The sequence below is a fragment of the Plutella xylostella genome, chromosome 17 (genome assembly GCF_932276165.1).
Source record: "Plutella xylostella chromosome 17, ilPluXylo3.1, whole genome shotgun sequence".
Classification (NCBI taxonomy): Eukaryota; Metazoa; Arthropoda; class Insecta; order Lepidoptera; family Plutellidae; genus Plutella; species Plutella xylostella.
This window is the reverse complement of record NC_063997.1, coordinates 4406498-4427034: the sequence shown is the minus strand read 5'-3', so window position 1 is coordinate 4427034 and position 20537 is coordinate 4406498. Positions and strand designations below refer to the sequence as shown.

General features: G+C 36.4%; 3 protein-coding genes across 3 annotated transcripts; 2 read left to right on the top strand and 1 right to left on the bottom strand.

The window, feature by feature from the left end:
* The first annotated feature begins 8306 nt into the window (after positions 1–8306).
* Positions 8307–11383, top strand: LOC105391707 (Golgi to ER traffic protein 4 homolog). The gene is made up of 4 exons (XM_011563232.3): positions 8307–8513; positions 8600–8882; positions 9438–9748; positions 10003–11383. Exons 1-4 carry the CDS (start codon positions 8401–8403, stop codon positions 10241–10243), a joined length of 948 nt encoding a protein of 315 aa, XP_011561534.1. The 5' UTR covers positions 8307–8400; the 3' UTR covers positions 10244–11383.
* LOC119690350 (nudix hydrolase 8) lies at positions 10963–20343 on the bottom strand. Its single transcript, XM_038108777.2, has 4 exons — positions 19978–20343; positions 19661–19752; positions 18540–18747; positions 10963–12334 (listed from the first exon to the last, which is right to left on the bottom strand). The coding sequence occupies exons 1-4, from the start codon at positions 20084–20086 to the stop codon at positions 11952–11954; spliced, it is 792 nt and encodes a 263-aa protein (XP_037964705.1). The 5' UTR covers positions 20087–20343; the 3' UTR covers positions 10963–11951.
* Positions 12593–14947, top strand: LOC125489822. Its single transcript, XM_048627057.1, has 2 exons — positions 12593–12960; positions 13247–14947. Exons 1-2 carry the CDS (start codon positions 12846–12848, stop codon positions 14284–14286), a joined length of 1155 nt encoding a protein of 384 aa, XP_048483014.1. The 5' UTR covers positions 12593–12845; the 3' UTR covers positions 14287–14947.
* Positions 20344–20537: the final 194 nt, after the last annotated feature.

Sequence of the window (20537 nt, the reverse complement as noted above, 5' to 3'; positions counted from 1 at the left end):
ATGTAGCAACTTATTTCGTTTATATTTATTTTTACGTTACGATTATATTTAAATTGTAGAAAACGACGTGTCGCAACACCATCAATGGTTTCTTTATACTTATGTACCATGGGTCACTGACAGCATGTGGTCACTCAAGGAGGTTTCATTCGTTCCTGCTTTCCACCCCAATCATCCTATTATACGGTGCTATTTAACTTCAGACTATTATTTTACTTTCAGGAAAATTTCTGAATAAAAATGCTAAGTTGCCGTACCACAGCTATTTTGGCCGTAGCCACGTCGTATTAGCTACGCCGTAGTAGCTACGCCGTAGCAGCTACGCCGTAGAAGCTACGCCGTAGCAGATACGCCGTAGCAGCTACGCCGTAGTAGTCGGGCTGCTGTATTATTTACAAAAGCCGAAATCTATTTCTAAGTACCATAGCTAAGTTTGTATTCCTAACAGCTAATTTATTCATTCATAACAATATTTATTGATAACAAATAATTCACAGAAACCTAAAACTCCTCAAAGCACAATACAGATTGGAAAAAACATCTAGCCTCTCTTAAAAATCGGTGACTAAGAACAAACAAATCTTCAGCTAACTGCACATTCCCGAACGTAGAGCTCCAATCCACCACTTTATGGAGCATCTATCTTCATGGAATTTGAATTCGGAATGCGCTCGGCGTCTGTGTCTTCATTTCCGTTACAGAATGCGCGGCAAACGCTCTGGCGCGATACCGGCACACGATTGGCTATCGGCTCGGCTGTTATCCATCTCATCTGAGGCATGAGAGCGATAAACTAGTAGCTCGAACTAGAATGCATAAAATTAGAAACTTGGGTTCCTTGTTGCCGATGAGCAAATTTACCGATAGCATAAAACTGTTTTTGTCACCAATGTAGAACAATGCTTGATTAGTTAGATTTTAAAAATAATTCAGTGTTTAGTAGAAGTATAACTAAATATAGAAGTGTACAAGACCAATAATTAGCAAATAAAATGTACTCTATTTGTAACGATCAATATTTACACTCACGGGCAATGAAAAGGTTCCACTGAGAAAAGCACTAAATAACTTCTAAACGGTAAAAGCTTGCTTAATGCCGTCTTCTGCAACATTGAAGTAGGTACATTTAACAGAGCATCAGGATATTACCAACTAGAATCGGTAATATTTTGTACCAATTTTAAAATGATTCTTTGAAAAAATTGCGGTCGTTTGTTGTCGGAATTTTGTGAAACTTTTTCACTGCCCGGCAGTGTATATTTTTTTTTTTTGACTGATTTTTGATTACACAATTAAATTTATCTCTATGGCAGTTCTAATACTAGGTCACCTGTCTCCATCGATCATGTGGCGAAAGAGTGAGAGGCATGATCTCCTCGAAGTGGTACATCGTTCATCATATAATCATAATCGGTTTGAACCTTCTCGTAAACACAATTTATGAGGCCGACATTTACTCAATTACGGATCAAAATTATTATTAGGTAATGCTGTTAAGTAAATTGTGGGTTATGCTCAGGTTATACATGTACTACGATAATTTTTCGATTTCTAAAGTCGTTCCTGGATACAAAGTGTTTTAATAAAAACAATCTCAATACATAATATACGGGTAAGTACCTCATTGCTACGTAAGGGGGAGGTTCCATTGGTTTCCAACTTTCATAAAATTATGTGGCTGTAGTAGGCAGCGACGACGCAACGCACTAATATTACGGTAGGTACAATAGAATTAACATTTGACTTTTTGACAAGTGCATACATACATATTTACTCATAGAGTCGACTGTACTAAAAGTATCACAAACTACTACCGGTGGCACGTACAAAAGCAAACGTTTGTAGATTTTAATCCGCAGCGTACACGAACCCGGAAGCGCGGCGGAGTCGGACCACTAATATCGCAGACTACACATTTTTGTACGTATTGTACGACTCTAGTTCAGCGCTTAAATTATAAAACACTCATGGGATATGAGTGCTCTTATAAAATGGGGAAGTGTGACCCGGGCAGGCTCTGCGCAAGTGGTTTTCCGCAAATTTGTGCACATTGGAGTCCGCGCTCCAACGCTCTAAGAGAGTATTAGTAACAGCGACCGCGCTCCAGTATTTATGATATTTCGCTCCGAGACGACTCCCCCCGCCCCCGCTGACCCCCCGAATATTTCATACCTCGTCGCGTTGACGGATGCTGCTGCTTCTGACACTACTACTGAGTAAAAATATGCCTCAAGATCCTCGAAATTTCGATGCTCAAGACCTTAGATTAACGACATACGAAATAGATGTAGTATCACATACAAAACAAAGCTAAAAACTGTCCGCATTTTGATTACTGTCAAACCGTTTAGTTACAACATAATGAATAAAGTCACAACTCTTCTAAACGGACTTTCAAGGAATGGTAGAAGAGGGGTTGTATTTCTCGAGACAATTCTTTTCCACTGACACTCCATCTATAAAAATATCGTTGCTCAAAACGTTCTCAAAACTTAACGATGGATTGCCTTAAACATTTCCACCTGGCTGTCGCGTGCTAGTGCGTGTAGAAATAAAAAAACCTCGATTTCCGTGCCTGAAATTACGAATGAAGCACAAAGGTGTTTGTGGATAATCGTCAAACTATTCCAGGCACGTGTGTCTGTGTGTGAGCATACTTACAATCATAGAGGTAGGTACATGTGCAGGTGCTCATATATAAGTTGGAAGTAATTTATTGGTTTTCCTGTAGCCACCGGTTTTACGTACCGTACGATATATGTCTTTATTTACCAACAGTTTTTATGAAACATGCGATATCCAGAAAACTGTAGTTCATCAAACTGTGGAAAACTGTGTTTTTTTAGAACCTGTAGTGGACCACAGAATATTTTTGGTCTTTCTAAGGTTTAAAAATTCATGATTTTTCACTGAATAAATTCTAAGACCATTCGCAAGGGAAATAGAGAAAACGTTTCAGGAAGGTTTCAGGTCACGTCACCAGACACCGTCCAACAATTGTTTCTTCGTGTTTTCAGAGATGTTAAAAATACTTACTAAGTATTTTAGAACTAACTAGGTAAGTAATTAATAAAAAATATTTGTGGTCATAATGAAAGTTGTTCATACCTAAAAATGTATATCGGCTAAGTGGCTTAGTATATATTACTTATGTATAGTTGCTATCCAAAAGTACACTAATAAAAGTCCACCGTCTCTAGTGTAAACTCACATGATTACTTACAGACGTATTAGGTAAATAGTTACATTATTTTAACATACGTATACCGACCGAAATACCTTATCTTACCTACAACAATAACAATAATTATAATGAAGTTAACCTTTAAATATTTAATGTGTAAATTGACTATCTCCTATGATTTAATTAGCTCTTACATTATAAAATCCCGCCATGTTATATGCATAAGTACCTAGGTACCTACTTATATTATAGATGCAGACACATGAACTATATCGTAATACAGGCGTAATTGAATGAAATCATTTACCGTTTACATATGTTAATTACGAATTACGATACAAATTACATGCAAACATATGCATGTCCTTTCTATACACGTAGGTACCTACAGAGGACCCAACCATGTATTTATGTACACCGTCTACGTTGTCGAGCGAGCTTGCCCGGGATAGTGGGTTGCCAGTCGAGAAAAAATGCAAAAGTTACGGGTAATAATTAAAATTAGGTACTTATATTTTTTGCCCTTAAATTCCTATCCGCATTCAGTAATACTAATAAATTAACATATTTTCCTGTATTATTGTGGAATGGCGGGAAAACTTTTTACCTCCTTCTCTGTTACTTAGCTTTTTGGTGACAAAAACCAGAGAAGTTCTAGACCTTGACTATAGTTTGTCACCATGGTCAAAGGATTAGTTAGTGAGCCTGGGCCTGTCCATTCGTTTATTTACTTCTATGGATGACTCTTCGTCAGTCTCCGTGTTACTACATTGGTGCGATGCTTACACAGAACTGTAGGGTACTTATTTTGTGTACCTAAGTACATTATGTGTAAGTCAGGGGTAGGTACATTCAATTTATTTCACAGTCGCCGAGTATTAAGTTACACATCTTTATCTGGCAACCCCACCACGCCGTATAGCCCGGGGCGACTCAAAGCTGCAACCAGCTCCTTGCAGCCGCTAGTGAACACGGGCTCAAAGTTCAGTGTTGCCAGCGGAAACCAATTCTATTTCACAGACCAAAGGAATTTCTGTTTTGCCCCTAAAGGGTATTATTTATTGATGCGTCCCTAATCTCTGTTACAGCTTTATAGGGCAAGTAAGTAAACAAAAGTTGTGATAAAAATAGGCATAAACTTTACTAAGTATATCACGATTTGCTTTAAAAATAACAATAGTTAATATAATCATCATCGAAGTAGAAAAAAGGGAAAAAATATTTATTCTACTTATATAATTATTATGAATATCATATTTCTTTGCGTATATTAATATATCGCTTATCCGGAGATGAAAAATGAAAATGAAAAAATGTTTATTAAACCAAAAAATTTACACAGGTTATCTTAATAAATATTATGAATATAAAACAGTTATAAATTATTTGGACCAGATTAAAAAAAAACTATGGTAGCTGGGGTTCTCACACTAGGCTAAGCCTGTGCCGTGAGTAAACAGCAGGGCGATCACGAACAATATAGAATCGAATGCGAGTGCGACTAGTGGCAACTTGACAGCACTTTCGAACACTTTTTACCTATAAAATTGACAGTTGTCGCACTCGCATTCGATTCTATACGTTAGCTCGAATTTTCGTGATACGGGTACTGTAGGCAGACTGTAACATTTGAGAACAGGTGGCTTGTTGTCAAGATCTTAGAACATTTCGATTTTCTAGCATTATTAAAAATATGCTATACCTATACTTATTAAAAATATATCATTGTATTTATTTACTTATTTATACCGTTAGGGTAACTATGTATTATTTAAAATCCTCCCTCACCTTACACTTCTATCATGCATCTGTATCACACAATATTTAGGTATTCTGTTGGTAAGTATAATTTATTCAAGTGGGTGGATTCTTTACAGGAGGAAATTGCAATTTAATACAGGTATAAATTCATTTCAATCCCGGCATGAATAAGAAATGGCGACCCGTAAGAATAATAAATGGGGCGTCTTGGGAACCAAAACAGGACAGACTGCGATTGCACGGCTTCAAGTTCGAGAGCACCAGGAAACCGTGATAAACATACATACAGGATGATGCAAAAATGCTATACAAGTGATAAAAGGGGGTTATTTAGATAAAATATGGGGGGAGGGGTCACTCATGTTTTAATTCTAAACCTCTTTTTTATTCTTGAAATATGTAAGTATTAAGGAACCCTCCCACAGGGACCAGGCTTAGAAGGTCTCTTCTACATATAGTTTTAGTTATGTACATAGGTTTAGTTTGTATAATATATAGGTAGTTTAGTTTGTAATTGTAAATTATATAAATTATGTAAATAAAAAAACCTCAAATTTAAAAAGTATTAAGGATACTTACATATTTCACGAATAAATAAGTACTTACCTACATATAAAGTATTTACTTAAGCATTTCTATCTAAACTTTGTTGGCCACGTACTAGCGTAACATTTTACTACGGGGAGTTGAGTTTAATTGTTACCTATATACTTACCTAGTTACCTAAGACCAAAGCATTTTTTAAAGTCACTATACAAAATTTGTTTATAACTAATGACCCGTTTCTTGGATTTATTCTTTCATGGACACCCTTTATACCCGGCCATAATAATAAGCGCATTAAGCAAGAGTGTGACTGCCAGTTAGAGATTGCACATTATTCAATATTGCTAAAATGGCAGGGTTGTGCTTTAGGTAGGTAAGGTATTTTTGTAATTAAGTATACCTAGGTGCACCTACCTGCCTAAACAAAAATATATAAAGTAGGTACGGTAAGGTAGGACGATAGTAAGTTATAGTACTCTAGCTAGCATTTTCCGTTTAGGAGTAGTTTAGTGCTATTGTCACTGGAACTTCTACATTGCTCGCGAGTGCACGGAGTACGTACCATTACATTTATAAGCGGTCAAAAATGTAATAAATACACACCTGTCTGCCAATTATTCCTACTTCAATATTTAATATTAAATTCAAAGAAATTCTAACCCTCTTTCTGCTACAATGTGAGGCATAAAGTGTGAGCCACGGCCACACAATCTGATTCAGGAGGTGCGATATTGGTCTCCCCTGGCTGCCTTCCAAAAAAGAACACCTGGGTATAAAAAGAACCAACATCCAACAGGCTTGTAAGACTTGTAAGTATAGGAATAGGCCTTCAGGGAATCGAATAGTCGGGTCAGTCCCAACTGAATAAGTTATAATCCATCGATGAGAAAATTTGCGAAGAACTTTTACGCGTGTTAGGGCGGATTCGGCCAACGTCGAGTAACTTTTTACTCACGAGTAAAGTACCAGTTACTCGCGAGTAAGCAGATTTTGCATTCTATCAAACCTGAAACCAAGATAACTAGCTTATCCCAAGAATAAAATGTTATACCGCCAAAATTGACCGTGTAACGAGCTTATCCGAGAGTAATTTTGTAATGGCGGCAGCACATTAGCTGATTAGAAAACCGTCATAATGACATATAAACACATCTGTCAAAACATAAACAAAAGGCAAAGTCTCAGAATAACAACAGCGAATAAAATATTAAAACATAAACAATTTCATACTTTTATAATCCATTCAAACTAAGTTGGCATGTCATTTCTATTGCATGATTTGAAACGCAGCTATTTTTATTTTAGTTGCATTACAGTTTCGTTCCTCGTTCATTCAATTTAATCATGGTATAACTTGGTAGAATGCAAATGTACTTATCCTAGATATTTACTCGCGTATAATTTTAATTCCGGTATAGTTATTCTCGTGTAACGTGATGTTTGGACGAATCCACCCTTAATTTGTTATGGAAGTTAAAGTTTACTTGTCAGGGATTTACTTGGGTAGGTATTACCTATATAAGGTACCTTACTACTTTGTGTACTAAAAGAGGATGGGCGTTTTGGGACCTATGTCCAATAAAGATGAGTCAACATCGTTGGAAAGCTCTTGTGAGTTCAAGTGAGCAAAAAAATATTATGACGACAAATCCGTATAAGTTGTCCATTTTGAAATATATTCGTCAGAAGCAAGTATTTTTCAGCGACATTGCACTCTCTCTCCTGATGACAGTTAGGGCGTAATACGCGTATTAATTAAAATGGGCGAAATTACTTTCAACTGGTTTTATTTACTGAGATAATAATTATAATGAATGATGATGATTTGTTATAAAAATTCAAAATGAATGTGAAAAAATAACAAAAACATTAAAATTAAGTAATACAGAAATAAAATACCTACTTTCTTATAAAACTTTCAAGGTACAATAACGGTACGATTATTCTAATTGGATAGTAAATCAGGACTAGCGCTTAGCCGTTATTCATATTCTGCAAAAAAAATACCGTTTCAACGACCTCGCTCATTTCTATTGGTGCTGGTCCCAGCTTCCATAGATTAGTGCCCATCATCATATAATTTAGTATTTTGAAATAAGCTGCAGGGACTTATTTTATGGGGTCCCGGGCATTTGGAAGGCGTGCATGGGGCCGAACTGGCCGAAGCCTACATGTACAAGAGACGTAGAGAACCCGTTTGACAACATTAGTGCCAATTTCTCCATAGTCGGATATCTAACCGACCAAGGATTGATTATCAATCATACGTCATCTCCATATAAAATTCGGTTATGCTCTAAGTAACCAACTATGGAGAAATTGGCACTTATCTATACTTATATGAAATGTGACACCAACCGACGATTTTTCGCTATTGTGGGTTTGTGTGGGTTAGATTATTGCCAAAGACTACTATAGTATAATCGGAATGATTATTGCTTGACGTTTTCTTTATTTTTTCTTTCTCATTTTCTTTCTTGCTTTTTCAGAATCATTATTATGAGCTACACAAGTGTGTTGCGTAGGAAATTTTCTATATTTACTTTTTATAAATATAAAGTTAATGGTGAATTTATAATGTAGGGCACTTAAAATAGGATCATTATCATAAATTTATAAATGCGACCATTAATAATTAATAATCAGTGATTTATACAGCATTGAAGTCTACAGTGGCTTTCGCTTCGGTCTTCAGTTGATATTTGAACGCAGTACTATACGGCCAAATTTAAAATGAAGCCAATTTCTGACACTAGCGTCATTTCTATAGGATTTTGAAATATTTGAGTTAGATTTACACTTTTTTATTTAGCCGAGTAATTTGTCAATGCGATTCTCAAAAAATGATTTCATGTGGCGCAGTGAAAAGTAAATTGTGAAAAAAATTACAATATTTTGGTTAAAAAACGATGGCTGGACGAACGGAAAGAGGGGTTGCTAGAGTTTTAGAAAAATTAGAGGCATCCATAAATTCTGGTCAATACTATGAGGCACATCAAATGTACAGGACACTGTATTTCAGGTGGGCAACAACATAAACTCCAATCGGAATTGTGTCATATCTCTAAAAGACTGACTGGTCTAACGAATCAGCGTGCTCTGTTTCAGGTATCTAGGTCAAAAGAAATACGACGATCTACTAAATCTATTGTACAAAGGAGCAACACTTCTGTTGCAAAGAGACCAGCAGGGCAGCGGCGCAGACTTGGCCATCCTACTTGTAGAAGTTCTCAACAAGTCAGTAACTAAGCCCAACAAGGAATGGATCGAGATATTAGGACGGCTGTTCGAGCTCATGAGCGACAGCATACCGGAGCGGGAAACATTTCTTACCAACTCTGTGAAGTGGTCAATGGACAGCAACAAAAAAGGACACCCATTACTACATCAGGTAAACAATAGTTCAGTTACATTACAAAAATCTATAGATAATAATAGGGAATAGCTTTGTACAAACCACTGTACTATAAATATGAGTATGAAGTTATTATTTAGTACCATTGGAAAAATCCAGGGCCCACTTTCAAAACAAGAGATCTACTGAGTTTAGTGTGCTCAATAGTGAACCTAAGCAGGCATCAAGCAGTTTTATGCCTTAAAGAATGCTACTAGGTATATTCCACAGATGTGGTAGTGTATTAGAGAAAGCTATAAACTGCAAAGTGAAAGTCGATCTTGACTTATAGGTTACCTCTGAGCTGTGGTCTTATAGACAATAACTATGATATTTCCTATTGCATCAACATAGCTATGAGGATTGATATTCTATGAGAGTGCCTAGAATTATTAATTATCTTGTTTGAGGAGCCATGGATAGATAGATTTTTAGTGTATAAATAATGGATATAGTCACACAAACATTTATTTATCCAATAAGACCTACTAAAAAAAAAAAAAAAATTGTTTCAACTTTAAAACTAACTTCAAATGTTTTCCATCATTACAGAAAATAGCAGAAGTCTACTGGAAAGAAAAAAAATACACAGCGGCACACAGGCATTTCCTACATTCAAATGATGGAGCTGTTTATGCCAGTATGCTGATAGAGTTGCACACAACTAAAGGCCTAAAGTCAGAGATAGACATGTTCATAGCGCAAGCGGTGCTGCAGTTCCTGTGCCTCCGCAACATACAGATGGCTCGAGAGACGTTCAACAAGTACACGGGCTCACACCCGACCATAAAGAATGATAAAGGACCACCATACTTGTTCCCATTGCTAAATTTCCTATGGTTTCTACTTGTAGCTGTTGAACAGTAAGTGTCCATGTTTTTACTGCTTTAATTTTTAAATGAATTTTAATATTATGTCAAGGAAAAAAGTATTGTTACCAGACCAATCTTTCACCCAGGCTTTCACCACAACTCTTGATGAAATAAACTATTATTTCTTTTACAAAAATGAATTAACCATGGGAGAAATGACACAACAAACTCTAAGCGCCTTATTGATTTAAATGTGAATGGGAATGTTTAACTTAACTAAATTGCTATGTTTTCATTTGTTACAGAAAACAAGTTCCACAATTCAAAATATTGAGAGACTGGTACTCCATAAGCATAAAGCGCGACCCCAACTACTCTGTGTACCTCGACAACATCGGCCGCATCTGGTTCGGTCTGGAGGTGCCACAGACCAACAGAAATCCCAACACAATGTTTGGCGGACTCCTCAAGTCTATCATAGGCGAAGACGACAGTTCTGACGATGAAGAGTACGCGGGCAACGCGGCCGCTCCCGACTTAGATTAGCTAAATGTAATTATAGATCAGTTATGAGTTTAACTTAACTTACCCTTAGGGTGACTTGCACCAAACATTTAAACGTATTTAAATCCATGGCTTGCTTGCTTTAAAAGGACGTGGTAGGTGATAGGACAGTTGCAAGACATGCTTTAAATATGTTTAAATATTTGGTGTAAGTGACCCTTATTTTACTGACTTATCAGCAACTTGATGCTGATGAACTCATCTAACTGCTCCCTGCTGCAATGAATTGGCTTGTTTTGTGCGTTCTGGGTGCCGGTTCACTGGTCCTTGAGGTGTGGTACTTATGGTAAAGTGCAATATATCATAGTTAAATATGTTTTGATGCACATGGCAGACTTGCTTTTGTGGCCATAGCCAGACTATTCTGGCCAAAAGAGTTTATACTCATGGTCGGCGTTATAAAATGTCATCTTCATTTGAGGTAGATAAAATGTGGATACAACTAAAATGTTCAAAAACAACTCGCCCACCAAATATTTGTTTCTCAACCTCAAGGACACAGCTAAAAGGAGACGCGGCATTTTATAATTTTATTATAATAGTGGGCAAGTATTTTCATGAAACTGGATTCATTTCCACAATGTCGGCTATTTTTAACACTGCTGTCCAAATGTTTAATTCTTATCCTCAGCGCTAAAGAAGACTTGTAAAGAAATCACCAGCTTATATGTATTAAAATTTACCAAGAATTAAATGAACTGTGTGGTGGGATGTTATTTATTAAAAATATTTAATGTAAAATAAGATGTGGTACACAACTAAAAACAATATTATAGTCAACATAATTATTTACCTTCTCAAAAACAATGATTTACTTTGTTATCTTTTGTATTTATTTATGTACATATGAATAGAATACCTAAATACATTATCTTGAAAATCTATGGAACACACAATATACCTTTGTGGAAAATGTAAATTATAATGACCTTTAACCATTTGCCTACTTGTTGTTGAGGTAGCACACGTTTAGTTTATTGGGTAACAATAACTTTGGTGATTAAAATAGATAACATTAACTTAATAATTTGATACACAGTAAGTATTCATAACATAATTCTGTTCACATTATGGTCAACTAGCATAAAATCCTAATTTCAATAAAAATATCACAAAGTAGAATAAATTGGTTTCATTAAATAAAAATATACTTACCTACATCATAAAATCAAATGGCACTACAATACTCATATCATGTATTATAGGTAGGTCTAAAACCTTGAACTTAACGCATAAATTAAGAGGGAAGTATACAGGACAAATTATAACATAATGCAGAATTCTTAATGCGAGCGAGCTTCTCAAAGGACTAGGCTTCGAATCCAGACCTGCATATATTTCACGATTGAATGATTGACTGAAATGTTAAATTATTTTATGTTACTTGCATTTTTTAATTTTTTTTATTACAAGGAAGGTAGGTATTAGGTACTATGTACTTAGAGTCATCTTAAAGTATTTTCTATTATATGCCTATTAATTAACGTGTTCGTACCACCAGTAATTCTATGAATACTTATGGTAACTAAGGCCTATTTACTTTTACTTGCACCAGCCAAAAACCCGTAATTACGTAGATACATGGAACATTTCATTCTCCATAACAACACACTGCGTATTTATCGTTTATCACCTAAACATGTCTTATCTCTTGACCTCGCAATGTATGGCAATCATTGTAAAATCTATTTTACGATGTATTAACTACGTCTTGTAGCACTAGAGCTGTGATTTGACGCGACATGCTGCCAATTTTAACAGCATTTTTCTGTAAATTCAGCTTCAGCTTCCTTTTATCATGTTCTAAGGCCTCGCGCACTATGAAGCGGTTAAATTCGTGAACATGCGGATGGTTCAGGAACTCCTCCACATCCATCCATTTGCATTCTTTTATCTCGATTTCGGACTTGGCAATGGTGTCTGAGGTAGCTCTTAGTTTCACTATGACATAGATGTCGGAGTTTCCGAACATCATGTTGTGCGTATGCCTGAGAGTCACCATGGATTCGAATTCTGCATCTATATCTGTTTCTTCTTTTACCTCCCTTATAGCTGCATCTTTTATGTCCTCACCTGAAATGTAGTTATGATATTTGTTAGTTAATGTATTTAAATAATATTCATCAAAAAATATATTTTTTTAAACATTCATCATAATTTAGTGCTGAAAAAAAAGTATACAATAAAACAGATACAGTTCTCCCATATTAATAATGCGCATGCAAATCTTCGCAAACTGTCGTATTCCCGGAAACACCCGAATCAGTGCCTTAAACAAAGCACTTGCATTTTGATCCTTGTTCGAAAGAAATAGTAGTCATTATGTTTCGCAGCTTCATTCTTAGCGATTTATGTTTACGTATTGTAGTAGCGCCATCTACTGTAGGCCTTGCACGATAGTTTAAAGTTTCTTTTTTTTTTTTTTTTTTAAGTTGGCATCTCTGACTGTGTCGTGTTGGTGACAGGAGGTTATATAAGCCCCTGCTCTAGGAATTTCTCGTCATTCTGTGTTATCGTGCTGTAGCCTTCGCACGTATTTGGCACTCTGCGATATTTTTCAAATACCCTCCAAGCAAATAACAAGATGGGAAAGCAAAGGAAAATTCGAGACGCTGAAAACGACAGGATTGCTAAAAAGATAAAACTACTGGAAAATAAATTACGACGAGGGAGGCGAATAATTTCATCGGATGATAGCGGTAAGTGAACAAAATTTATAATGTTTTTTGTCGCCGTTGGCGAAAAAATCGTAGCTACCGCCGTTGGCGTTTAGTTATTTTTATACTAAACCAATAAAAAACGACTGTCGTTGACGGCCAAAAACTGAATATACGTCGTTGACGTTTATTATTTTGTCTGGAGACATAACCTATTTATGGTTGTTTTAACAAAAGTTTTTTGTTAAATTATATAGTTACCGTTGTTAACGGATAGTTTTACGTTGAATTTATAAAAATAACATGTTTTATGTTTATTTGTCTACAGACTCACACGTTGAGGAGCAAGTTTTGCCCGATCTGACGCCGTCCAGTTCACCGGCAACTTCGCCACGAAGTAATATTATAATGAGCTTAGACATGCCAAGCTTGTTGTCTCCTATGCAGAATACATCGCCTTCTGAACAGCCTAACCCGGAGCCTACCACAGCGGATGTGACAGTACATGAGCCAGGCCTGCCGTCAGATCCTGGGCCCTCCACCACAACTGGCGCTCCCAACGAGGAGTCTGAAGCTCAGCTAGAGGAAGATATCTTGCAGATACTTGGCGAAGCACCTCAGCCGGATATTGTTTTAGGCAGAAACATTCATAGAGATATTGCATCTCGCTGGCAAGATATTTTATTAAAAGGTATGACCAAAGAGTCAAAGGAACAACTTTTTAAAAAGTATCTCATTCCCGCCAATTGTCACTACCTGGTTGCACCGATTTTAAATCCCGAAGCTAAAGCTGCGGTTCCTGATATATTAGCAAAGAGAGACTGCACCTTATTGCAAAAACAAAATCAGATCGGTGTGGCTTTAGCCGCGCTCTCTCAAGTTATAGAAATGATTGTAAAGAAAGAAACTGCTACACAGCTACTTCTGCAGCCATTAAGTGATGCTTGCCGCTTGTTGTGTGACAGCCACAACATGGAGACCAAGACAAGGCGAAGCATTGTGATGAGCACTATAAATACTAGCTTACGTGAAACTCTCACTAACAGCAGCCGTGACAAGTATTTATTTGGCGAAGATCTAACAGAAAAACTAAAAGCCGCTAAATCTGTTCAAAGAACCGGGGAATCACTGCTCAAACCCAACCCAGTAGCAACTTCAAGCAAAAATTCAAACTATAAAAACTTGGCCTTACCAAGAAACCGGAATTTAAACTACAGGGGTCAGACTCAGAAGAGACCACCGAACAGACAGGGCGAGTCATCGAGAGGACGACCACCAGCGCGCCAACAACGCGCCACACCGTACGCGCGTCCGCCTCCACCTCCGCCCAAAGCGCCGTCGCCGACGAGGAGGCCCTACCGCCGGTAGATACTCAGGTAACGCAGTACGCTGGTCGATTAAAATATTTTCATAAAGAATGGATGAAATTAACCGATGATTCAACGTTACTGTCATGGATAACGGGATATAAAATCCCTTTCATATCTACTCCAATACAAGATGTTTGTCCTGTAACTAGACCAAAATCTGATCAGGAGCATGATGACTTTGTTTTGGCAATCAATAAGCTAACCTCTATACATGCTATTTCTCGATGTTCACATGAGGAAGGAGAATTTATTTCGAGCGTTTTCCTTGTGCCTAAACCAAACGGTGAAAAACGTTTTATTCTAAATTTAAAATTGTTAAATAAATTTGTATCAACAAACCATTTTAAAATGGAAGACTATAGAACAGCTATTAAGTTAATAACAAAAGACAGTTACATGGCATCCATAGATTTAATGGATGCATATTTTTTTATAAATATCTGCAGTTTACATAGAAAATTCTTACGTTTTAATTATAACGGAACCCTTTATGAATTTAACTGTTTACCGTTTGGTTTATGCACAGCTCCTTACGTTTTTACAAAATTACTTAAACCTGTAATGGAATATTTACGCTCAAGGAACATGATCTCTGTAATTTACTTAGATGATTATTTTTGTGTAGGTAAAACTTATTATGATTGTATGAAAAATGTTAAACAAACTTGTAAGATATTAGAAGAAATTGGATTTATGATAAACAGAAGAAAAAGTAGCTTAATACCAAATAAGAGATGTAAATTTCTTGGATTCATCTTTGATTCGAACAAAATGATTATGGAATTACCCACGGACAAAAGATTAAAAATAAAAACTTATGTTCAAAGATTTTTACATATTCGTAAATGTAAATTGCGAGATTTCGCCCAAATGATCGGTCTTTTAGTATCTGCATGTCCAGCGATGCAGTTTTCGTGGTATCATACAAAACTATTCGAACAAGTTAAATTTCAATCTTTATTGCAAAATAACAGTTATAATCAAACAATTAAACTACCTAATTTCATAAGGGAAGATCTAAATTGGTGGTTAAATAATATAGATAATGGCCATTCTAATATAAAAACTAATAATTACATAAAAGAAATTTATAGCGATGCTTCATCATCAGGATGGGGGATATATTGCAACGGCCAGGAATCATTTGGTTATTGGAAGGAAAATGAATCAAAGTTGCATATTAATCAATTGGAGCTCAAAGCAGCCTTTTTTGGAATAAAAGTTTTTGCTAGTGATTGTTCTGATTGTGAATTGTTACTAAGAATAGATAATGTTACTGCCATATCGTGCATTAACAGGATGGGCAGTGTGCAATATCCCCATCTTAATGATGAGGCCCGCGACATTTGGAAATGGTGTGAACAGCGTAGAATTATACCTTTTGCATCATACATTAACACAAAAGATAATAGAGAGGCTGATTTTTTATCTAGGAAAAAATTTCAAGAAACAGAGTGGGAATTAGGTGATTACGCATATGATAAAATAAAAGAAAAGTTAGGTATTCCAGCTATTGATTTATTTGCCAGCCGTTGTAATGCTAAATGTGATACTTACGTAACCTGGAGAAATGAGCCTGATGCATGGGCTATCGATGCATTTACTGTACTATGGAGTGGATTAAATTTTTATGCTTTTCCACCATTTTCAATGATTTTAAAAATGATTCAAAAGATAATTACTGATAAAGCGGAAGGAATAGTTGTTGTTCCCTTATGGCCAACGCAACCTTGGTTTCCATTATTCCAAAGAATATGTAAATCTGAAATCATACAATTCCCACCGGATGTTAACCTCCTAAAATCACCTTACAGATCAACCCACACGCTTCATCGCAGTCTAACATTGGTTGCCGCGAGATTATCCGGCAGACTTTACTGAAAATTTTTTTATCACCAAGGTCGGTCGAAATTATGCTAGCGTCCTTGTCAAATAACACTTACAAACAGTATGACGGCTCAATAAAAGCCTGGATAAATTATTGTAATATACATAATTACGAATACACTAAGGCATCTATACCTGTGATTATCCATTTCCTAACAGAGGTATTTGACAAGGGTGCTAAATATGGAACAATAAACTCTTATAAATCTGCGCTAGCTCTATTATTAGGAAATAATTTAGAAGATGAAAGACTAAAGCGCTTCATGAAGGGAGTATTCAAATTAAGACCAACTAATCCCAAATACAATGTAACATGGGACCCCAATATCGTCCTTAACTTTCTTGGACAAAAATATCCCAATGAAAGTCTTGATTTGAGAACCCTCTCCAAGAAGACGCTCACTTTACTTGCTCTTGTGACTGCACATCGTGCACAGACGCTATCTTTAATCAAAATAAATAACATAGTAATTAATCAAAACGAAATTTTAATAAAAATTCCAGATACAATTAAAACAACAAAATTAAATTCACTGCAACCCGTTTTAAGGCTTCCATTCTATAATCCACGTCCAGAAATCTGCCCAGCTCGTTGTTTACAAGTGTATTTAAATAAGACAAAACCTTTACGTAATAATAACAAGACAACCTTATTTCTAAGTACAAAAAAGCCTCATTCTAGTGTTACTAGCCAGACCATTAGTCATTGGATTAAAGATATGCTACAACAGAGTGGTGTAGACACTTCAATATTTAGTGCACATAGTACACGACATGCAGCCACATCGAAAGCAAACCGATTAGGAGTAAGCATAGAAGTCATCAAACGGACGGCTGGTTGGTCTAGTTCATCCTCCGCCTTTGCTCGCTTCTATAACAAAGATATTGTAACTAATGATGATCAGTTCGCTGAATCACTTCTTAATTCTGTAGAATGATTGTAATAATAATATGATGTACTTACCTACTAAGATGATTACTGTAATAAATGTTGATTACATAAAAATAAGTACTTATTGTATTACTTACCCAACATACCTTCGGTACATTGCTTAATATACCAATATATTTATTCTATAATCGAAGCTATAAACATCCTACAATACGTAAACATAAATCGCTAAGAATGAAGCTGCGAAACATAATTGAAGATCAAACGAACTTACCAAGTGAAGTTCGATCATAATTATGTGAGCAGCTTCATTCGATGCGATTTATAATCACCCACCCTAAATAAAAGTGAAAAGTTAATTATTTTATAATTAACCATCCCGACCCTGTATATTTTGACGATTATAAAATAAATATATTTCCCTACAATTGCTATACCTTTAAACAAAATGACGAGAAATTCCTAGAGCAGGGGCTTATATAACCTCCTGTCACCAACACGACACAGTCAGAGATGCCAACTTAAAAAAAAAAAAAAAAAGAAACTTTAAACTATCGTGCAAGGCCTACAGTAGATGGCGCTACTACAATACGTAAACATAAATCGCATCGAATGAAGCTGCTCACATAATTATGATCGAACTTCACTTGGTAAGTTCGTTTGATCTTCAAATATCATGTGACACATAATCGAAAACAATTTGGGCGGTCGGTGGCTGTCACCGATCAGTCAAGGGTCTCAAGGTCAAGATCAATATTACTTTTGTGGAATTATAAAGAGCTGCAATTACACATCGTTCTTGTTATTTTTTTCAAATGTGAATTTAATTTCAACTTTAATTATTTTTGACGATGCCATATTATGAGGCACATTTAAGAATAAAATATGCGTCACATTGATAGACTTCACTTTGCCAATAAAGCTACACCCAAAAGACCAAGTTTGTAATTGTAATATTATTGTGAATGATCAGCGCTGTAAATACTTTTGAACTGAGATTTTAATGTAAACATTTTTATTAATGTGAAATAATCAGTGCTGTAAATACTTTTGAACTGAGATTTAAATTTTTTTATATAAACCTTTGTTTGAAATCCATTTCTCCTTATAATATAAACCTTGTGTTATTCAAACCTTCTTTCATCCATCTTTACATCAGCTTCAGTAAGACACTTGAAAAGTACCTACTGTAACATTTTAGAAGTAAATTTTAATATTATGGAATATTATGAATTATCGAATCAAATTTCGTTACTGATAAATCAATTATCTCTTTTAGCATCAATTACATAATTCTACTAAAATTTCATGAAGAAAATGCACTTAACCACTCTAAACACATAATAGTTTTCTAACGCTCGGGAATACGACCGTTGCCGAACAATGACGAAGATTTCTATGTGCATTATCAATTTTGGGGAACTGTACTGTGTATGCTATTATTGTATCATAGCAAATAGTATACTACTCACCTCTTTCCACATATCCTCCAGGAAGCTTCCAGTGTGGGTACTCGTAGTGTTGCTCGGTCACGACCAGCAGCTGGTTCCTCTCATTGAACACCATCCCCCCGACCCCGAGGTTGGTGTGGCACGCGGGAGGCAGGTTGGAGCGGCTGTCCGGCAGCCACTTGTACATCATAACAAACTCTCCGCGGGCGTGGTGGAAGTTGAAACCCTCCTGTAATTATGATTTTAGGTTACATTTGATTTTGGCAAAATTAAGAAGCTACCCCAGTATCATGTCCTATTTTTCCCTTTTTTTGATATTTACCCTTGTCACTGGTACAGTAGATTTTAGAATTTTTGTGATATGTATTATGAATAAAATATATTATCTATCCCTATCCCTAAGACCAGTGTGGGACTCCAACGTGCTCAAGCGTCGCGTGAAAATCTCCCTTTTCAACTCCGTCGTCAAATCGGTTCTGCTGTTCGGTTGTGAAACGTGGAGAGTGACTAAGGGATTGATGAACAAACTACAAGTGTTCGTCAACAAATCCCTGAGGTCGATCCTCCGCATCTTCTGGCCGAACACAATCCGGAACGTTGACCTGTGGAACGTGTGTAAGCAGACCTCCATCAAACAAGAAATCGCATTGCGAAAATGGAGATGGATTGGCCACACAATCAGAAAAGGAGCCGAGAGCAAAGCGAGCATTGCCTTCGAATGGAAACCGCCTGGCGGCCACCGCAGACGCGGTCGCCCCGTGCACACATGGCGGCGCACAGTGGACGGCGAGCTGCGAGCGCAAGGCCTGAGCTGGACGGAAGCCAGAGCGGTTGCTGAGGACAGAACGGCGTGGCGCACGCTTTTAAAGGCCCTCTGTACCACCGGGGTACCATAGGACAGCAACAACATCTATCCCTATCTCGGGATAATGAACATACAATCTGATGAAGACAGAATGTCGATGGCAGATGAGAAAGAGGACAAAAAAAAAAAAAAAAAACCCTATCTCGGATATCTTGGACACATGGGGCCATGATAATTTAATTACTGGTGATCTCTTTTTTAACAGTACTGTTCTATACCACATACTGTAAACATGATACTATTTTTTTTTAGAAAAGGTTGCTAACTAAAGTCTTACACTAGCAAGCGCAGGCACCCATGCCGCATCCTTGATGTTTACTTTGAACCAAATGCAGCGCTTCTTCTCGTCTTGCCATTTTTTCAATGAGTCTGCAAAAAAAATATTGGAAGTCACTTAGCAATAGTATTGTCTGAGTTGATGTTTATCACAAATCATCAGATAAGGAAGAAAATATTATGTAAGGTTTTGAATTTGTAAGAATATAGATAAGTAATCTTTGAGCTATAATATACATATTAGTACGTATAATATAAGTAGTTAGTCTTTTAAATAAAATATTTCAAATGATATAAAATAGGGTGGAATATACATACCTTTTAGTTTTGGTAAGAACAGTGCTTCACCACAAGGTTCTTCCACTGAATCAACTGTAACACCATTGTAGCGGTCGGTAGAGCCGTTGAAGTGCGGGGAGGGTTCCATGATTTTCAAAGCCGTAGTTATTTCAGCAGTAATCTCCGAAATTAAAAATGAATAATAGTAAAATGTATTTTCTTGATTGCGGTTTGCATACGAAGTCGGTAGCCCGCAAAACTTATTTCAGCAGTAGTTTATGTGGAGACCTCTGCTATTCGTAGACAATAAAACGAATACGAAACTGACGAAACGTAAAAATAATTCAAGATCATGAACAATCATGAAATACAGCTACAGCTACAGCTGGCTGAAAACAACCTGTAAAATCTGACGTCTGTTCTGTCAACTCAACTTCTGTCTGTCACCCTGTCACCTCATGACCATGTCATGACCTCATGACATAACATTAACTGTCAATGTCAGTCTCCACTCTACTACGGCTTGGTCTATTCTGAGTTACATACATACACATATACACATATTTTTTTATTATTCTGAGTTAAATACCGTGAAAAGG

What these genes read in the sequence shown, in the direction of transcription:
- LOC105391707 (XM_011563232.3), top strand. Translation starts at nt 8,401, where the DNA reads ATGGCTGGACGAACGGAAAGAGGGGTTGCTAGAGTTTTAGAAAAATTA. An exon ending in TACAGGACACTGTATTTCAG is followed by an intron (nt 8,514 to 8,599) that starts GTGGGCAACAAC and finishes GCTCTGTTTCAG; the next exon opens with GTATCTAGGTCAAAAGAAAT. An exon ending in GACACCCATTACTACATCAG is followed by an intron (nt 8,883 to 9,437) that starts GTAAACAATAGT and finishes CCATCATTACAG; the next exon opens with AAAATAGCAGAAGTCTACTG.
- LOC125489822 (XM_048627057.1), top strand. Translation starts at nt 12,846, where the DNA reads ATGGGAAAGCAAAGGAAAATTCGAGACGCTGAAAACGACAGGATTGCT. An exon ending in AATTTCATCGGATGATAGCG is followed by an intron (nt 12,961 to 13,246) that starts GTAAGTGAACAA and finishes ATTTGTCTACAG; the next exon opens with ACTCACACGTTGAGGAGCAA.
- LOC119690350 (XM_038108777.2), bottom strand. Translation starts at nt 20,086, where the DNA reads ATGGAACCCTCCCCGCACTTCAACGGCTCTACCGACCGCTACAATGGT. An exon ending in GTTCTTACCAAAACTAAAAG is followed by an intron (nt 19,753 to 19,977) that starts GTATGTATATTC and finishes TTTTTTTTGCAG; the next exon opens with ACTCATTGAAAAAATGGCAA. An exon ending in GGGTGCCTGCGCTTGCTAGT is followed by an intron (nt 18,748 to 19,660) that starts GTAAGACTTTAG and finishes TCATAATTACAG; the next exon opens with GAGGGTTTCAACTTCCACCA.